Source organism: Danio aesculapii, chromosome 15, assembly GCF_903798145.1.
Source record: "Danio aesculapii chromosome 15, fDanAes4.1, whole genome shotgun sequence".
Classification (NCBI taxonomy): domain Eukaryota; kingdom Metazoa; phylum Chordata; class Actinopteri; order Cypriniformes; family Danionidae; genus Danio; species Danio aesculapii.
In genome coordinates, this window is record NC_079449.1 from 42,152,480 (window position 1) to 42,158,810 (window position 6,331).

At 33.6% G+C, this 6,331-nt stretch overlaps 1 protein-coding gene across 1 annotated transcript in view; it reads right to left on the minus strand.

The window, feature by feature from the left end:
* The window catches only part of sh3bgr (SH3 domain binding glutamate-rich protein), a 42,072-nt gene extending 36,536 nt beyond the window's left edge, over positions 1 to 5,536 (minus strand). Inside the window, 5 exon segments of the mRNA XM_056473452.1 lie at positions 156 to 209; positions 211 to 234; positions 1,639 to 1,719; positions 3,468 to 3,653; positions 5,370 to 5,536. Of these exon segments, the coding sequence (XP_056329427.1) occupies positions 156 to 209; positions 211 to 234; positions 1,639 to 1,719; positions 3,468 to 3,653; positions 5,370 to 5,414 (390 nt within the window). The 5' untranslated portion in view covers positions 5,415 to 5,536.
* Positions 5,537 to 6,331: the final 795 nt, after the last annotated feature.

Here is a 6,331-nt window from a genome sequence, read left to right on the forward strand (position 1 = left end):
TTGTTGTGACGGACAGATGAAAAGAAACCTAGTTAAAAAAAAAAAAAAGCAGACGGAGAACAAACAAAAAAGTGCAGTGCGGACATGTGTCTGGAAGTGCACCGAAATAGTTTGGAAAAAAATGGAAGGTTTAAATTAAGTTAAATCAGTATTACTGTTGTGTCATCATCAGGATGCTCGTCTGTGACAGATCCATTCTGAAGCTTTTGTGGAATTTTCAGCTTGTTGTGCCTCCTGCACAAGAGAGATTTTTGATTATAAATAAAAATCCATTTTCAATCCTGTCAGCAAGGAAAAATTCACCAGAAAAATGCTAAAAAAAGAAATGAAGAAGACAGAAAAACACACTTTCACAAGGAAAATCACTCTACTGACGTTAATACATTGCCCACCAAACACATCTCTGAATGTGTGTACCTTATTTCAACCTAAGCCCATTGGAAATACATGTCTCAGTCTACATTTGTGCACAGCGTAAATTACATTGCATGTATCTGATGAAAAATCCACTAGAGGGCGTTGTGTACATTTTTGTCAATCTGAAATGTTCATTTAACATATAAACCACAGTCAAATGCACTTTAAAATACATTTTTGCAGTTTCAGAAAATTGTAGACTGAAGCACATATTTCAAACGAGCCTGTATTGAATACTTCATGATTCCAAGAGTCCTGCATTTCTTAACTGGTTAAGTCAAGTGATTCTCTGTAGTATATCTGTCTACACAATAAGATGTAGTATTTTCTCATTTGCCTCTACTTCAACTTTAGTGAAGTGAGGTTTGTCGGTTGGTCGATATTATACTTCACTGGAAAAAAGTGGAAAAAACAGTAACCAGGACAGTATTTATATCTTTGTTGTTTTTTGAAGCCAGTTTGTTATGACATTATAATCACATTAAAAGAACACTCCACTTTTTTTGGAAATAGAGTAATTAATACGTTAAACAGGTGAGTTTTACAATCGTTGAATACATTCAGATAAACTCCTGAACTGGCAAGAGCACTTCTAGCTTAGCTTAGCATAAGTCACTAAATAGCATTAAACTATTAGCATCTTGCGCAAAAAAAAAAAAGAGTGACAATTTTTTTATTTAAAGCTTGACTCTAATTACACTGTGTACAGAGACCAATGTAAATTTAAAGATGCCTTTTTCTATGTTGAAATGGCTAGAAACTATAACTATACATTCAGGCATAATGATCAAGGAACTATGCTGCTGTACCATGGCTGCAGCAGGCGCAATGATATAGTGCCTGAAAATAGTTCCCAGCTAGGTTTGACTGCAAAGTTCCTTGATTATTACACCACCAGAATGAGATTATAGTTCCCAGCCATACTGACCACATTACAATGTGTGAACAGTATGTAACAAAACATCCCTGTGCTCCTGAGATGTTTTTCAAAGCCTGTAGACTTTGATGTAGATTTGTATGTAAAGAACTCTTAGCTTGTGTTCATTAACTTCTGGATGTTCATTAACAATATAAAGTAGCAAATTTACTGTATTCTCAACAGGTTTTTGGCTGCAGTTCATTTAACGGCCATCGCTAATAATAAGGGTCTCTGGAATCTAAATAGTGTCATGTCAATAGAGAAGACACACACACACACACACACACACTCACAAATACAACCTTAGATCCAGGTGGAGGAGTCAGACCCAAAAATTCATAGACTGTGTTGTCCTCTTTGGCATCAAAGAATGTGTCATAGTCCTGCAAATCAGGATAGGGAACTATCAACTATTAGCATATTATAGAAATTAATGTAGCAAAACAACCTCATAATTTCTGTAAAGGTTCAGGCAGCGTTTACATTAGTGTATCCTCCTGAGACTCCACCCATTGACTTGTGTCCTCTGTAGTGGACATTGCGTTTTCATGACTTTTCTTTAATTTTTTTGAGCTACTCTGTCAAGTCCTATTGTACTGTTCAGAGGACATCCTGGGCTTTCTAGTGATATGTCATTTGATTAGCTGGCATGCTAGGAACCACTTCTTACACTGCATCCAAAATGGCTGACATTCAAAAAAGCACATTTTATGCAAAGGAGAGAGGCATGTAAAATTTTGCTTTTTAAATGTTTTTTTACTATTATTATTACATATATTTTGTTTATTTACATGTCAGGAACATCAAATTTAACTTTCAAAGATGTTAACTTGTTTGTGTTTCAAAATATCTTTTTAAAATGTCCACTATAGTGGACACCAGGACCATCTTAATGTAATTAATGACTGCATGTTGTAGGGGGCAGAACTGAAGCAGAGGACTCCTTATAAAATAGTTGAGGGAGACAATCAGAGAATTAGAGACAATTAGAGAATGACAATCAGTTTTAAATCACTTTTATGTTAAATTTGTTTTGGATTAACATCACTTTTTATGTTTTTGTTTTTTTTAGTTCGGCTCTCTTTCAGACTAAACTGTTTCAGGAATTTCAATACAAAGGAAAAAATGGCTTTTTTTGTTTTTGTTACATTAATATTGGATTATTATCCCTTTAAAGCCATATCCTGTACAGTTTTGTTGTCTGAGTGGTGGTCGTTTTGAACTAAAATGGTCCTGTGGTGCACTACAGTGGACATGCTGTAAAATTAAAAATAAAAACAAAATGTAAAAACTGTAAATTGTAGAATTTTTTTAACCCAAAGGATGTAGGAAATCACAGAAAAAAGAAAAAGAAAAAAATTTCAGGTCTCAGGAGGGTATATAGGGAACAAGTCTGTTAAACCTAGCCTACCTTAAAAATAATTTAGTCAATATAAGTTGCAGACACTGACAAAAATCTTGTCGCTTGTGTACAAATTGATCTATAGTGCTGCTGAAATATGTTTCTAATTAAGATTTTTTTGACAAGAAATGGCTAATTTTAATCCCAACAGCTTTTGTAATGATGTTTCAGTGCAAAACGTCAAAAAGTATTCTAATATTCCCAGCTTGGTAAAGCCCATTGAGTCAATTTTTGCTAAGACAATGTTGTCGCCTTGTCATATGATTATTTAATCATTGATTAAATGATAAATCTTTTTTTCAGTGAAAATAATTTATTTCAGTGCATTAAACATCATTTGGGAGGGTATTAGCTGTCATATGAGCTATTTCTAACGCCAATTGATTAATTAAAAGTCAGGTTAATAGCAGGTATTTCTACAAAATAGATAAGTGACAAGACTTTTGTCAGGGACTGTACTTATGCACTGCAGAGTGTGAATCAAAAAATTTTGTCACTACTTCAACACAATTCACAAAATTTGAAGCTATGTCCTAATTTTTGTGAAACTGGTAAATAATTAGTCTGAATTTGTATAATCCCACTTTTGCTTAGTACATTTGCTTATACATTTGTTTTAGAAGAGGTTTAATTATTTAAATAGATTTTTACCATTTTACCAATTTGATATGTTATTGCAACTTTTTGAAGGGCTATTGCATCGAATGCTCCACTGTAGCCGGTTCTTACCCCACAATATATCTCCTCGTTGAAAATCTGTGGAGGAAGAGGAATTCCATTGGTGGGCTTCTTTTCTCCAGGAACATTTTCCCTCATCCACGCCCGGTTATCCTCATTTGAAGCAATGTCAAGCTGTGCGTAATCGATTTTAAGGGCCTCAAGAAAGCCGACAACATCTTGCTGTTTCTTTTTGATCTGTAGCAATTGGTTATAAGAGATTAATGAGTCCAAGAACTTACTTATTTTTCAATTCAAAATATTATAAACTCCTAATATGGGAACAATAGTAGGTAAATTTACAAAAGAGCATTTTAAAAAAGTAAATGGGTCAAAGATGAAAAGCATCAAAGCATTTCAAGCATCAAAACATTTCAAGCATCAAAAAAAACAAGTGTGATAAACATACATTTAATCACCAATTAACTACTTATTTTGTTTGCTCAGAAAGTTTTCTGTAAAAAAAATGACACCAATTAAAATGTCATTCAATATAACAACAGTTTATCTAGCACAAAAAAAGTCTTCTCAGACATATTTAGAAAAAGAAGCCATTAAAAGACCTCTAAATACAAATTAATTACCATTTTTAAACCTTTATACCTTGCTTAATATGTTTTTAAATAATTTTACCCATTTGTTGCCAAGCTTTTTTTTGTCGGAATAGTTGCTGGCCAATGTGTTTACTCAAGTCAAATGCACAGGGGCAAATATGTAACACTTTTTGAAGGGATTTTGTGTGACATATTTTGTACATTATGCACCAAACGTTACAATCTTCAACTTTTCTCCCCTACAAAGTTGCTTTGAAATAGACTTCTTATGCTTAAACTGCAGTATTAAAAAAGTACATAGATTATAGCAAAATATGAATTTTGATGCAGGTCTTGACATTTATAATTTGATGTTTATAATTCAGAAAACAATAGCTATAAAAATAGTATTATAGTCAGTGAATAAAATAGTAACATCTATATTTGTGCAAAATGTTATGTTGGCTAAGTGTACATCATGTCCATGTTTTCTGAATGGTATAATTTAATTTGTGGTAGGAATTACCAGCACTTTAAAGAACGTAAACATTAGGAAAAGATTCATTTCTGAAATACTTTAATTATTTGCACTTCTCTAACATGTTAAACATGAGTTAAAACAAGTGAAATTATCAGAATTTGTATAAAAAGTACATTGATTACAGCAAAATATGATTTAACGAGGTTTTGACATTTATAATTTGATGCTTATTCATGAAATAATATACACTGATATAGAAATCAAAATCACATTATAGTCAATGTGCAAAATAGTAATGTATAATTAACATTTGTGCAAAAAAAAAGTGTACATTATGCCCATGTTTTCTGAATGTTACAATTTAATTTAAACTAGGATTTACGAGCACTTTCCAATACATTTCCAGGTTAAGGAAATTATGAACTCCCAAACAACTTTATTTATTAGCACTCCCCTTTGTTAAACATATCAAAGTAGCCTAGCTTACTGAAGTTAAATGATCAGATTCATTCGTGTTGTTCGTGTTAACTTAAAAACAACCAAAAAATCAATAAACAACACTTCTCATTCGTCAGCGTAATGAGTAAATTCTGTAAGTTTCATGTTTAAAGCAATCGCTTCTGCAGCCTGGAATGTGATCTCAGAGATATTTAAGGAAACTGGCCGAGCTGCAACTGTTATTAGGTCACTCAGGAGTATTTAAACAGGCCCGAAGTTAAAACTACATTTGTTTCTGATTTTCATTCAGCTATTTCGATTGCTTATTACTGCAAATGCGCTTTTGAACAATCGAGTCATTACACAATCTGTATAAAACGCAAGCCGAATCAAAGCGCCTCAGCTCAGCGACCTGTTGAATGACTGAACAAAAAAAAAACACTTGCTGTCCCTGTTTCTTACCGCCGTCGATCCCGAGGAGGATGCCAGGAAGACTTTAATGACCATTTTGTGGATAAGCGATATTAATTGAGCAGTAAAAAAGGTATTTAAAGACACAACGATCCTCCCCGCTTTGACTGGAAAGCACACGGCGAAGCAGCCCCGACTCTTGTCTATTTTTGTCCCCGGTGCATCAGCATCATGTGGCGGGATTGGTGCGTTTGTCCCAGCACCGTCTGAGTGATTGGCAATTTCAGCTGTCTGTCCACATCAAGAGCTGCTAAAGTTAGTTAACGACATGCATATATGGACAGAGGTGCTTTTTTTGTTGCTTTTTTTCAGAAACTTGAAAACTAAAAATTGTAAATTGTGTAGCGCCCTCTTCCTAATTTGTGGAGGGGCCCTGGAATACAATTAATTGGATCTCTCTAGATTATTGCAATATTGTAGTTTTTAACCCAAAAGAAGCCCATAGCACCATACCAACTCAACGAAACAGTAAACACACCCAGTCTGGTACAATGTCAACTTTCAAAATTTACTTAAATAAAGGTATACAAGTGAATGAAATAAAGGTTTGTTTCAAAATAAAGCTTATCTCAAAAACTCAAATAAACATCAAGAGTCAGCATTCAGTTTGGGTAAAGTTCAGAAAATGGTCTAATTAAAATAAAAACTCAAAGGGCCAATAAAAAAAGCAGTTCACACTTACCGGAGCCCGAAAAGTAGGCCTACTCCAGAACCAACCGGAGCTACACTGAAAACCCTAATAAGTTGACTAAACTGAATTAATTGAGTACACTCGTTGTCTCAACCTATTTGAGTAATGAAGTCTCCCAAAACTTGCATGTTTAAGTTTATTTAACTTGCCGGTTTTGTAGACTATACTTAAATTGTTCAGTTCACCAAACTTAGTACTTAAGTAGATTATACTAATTTAAATATAGTCTACAAAACCGGCAAGTTAAATAAACTTAAATATG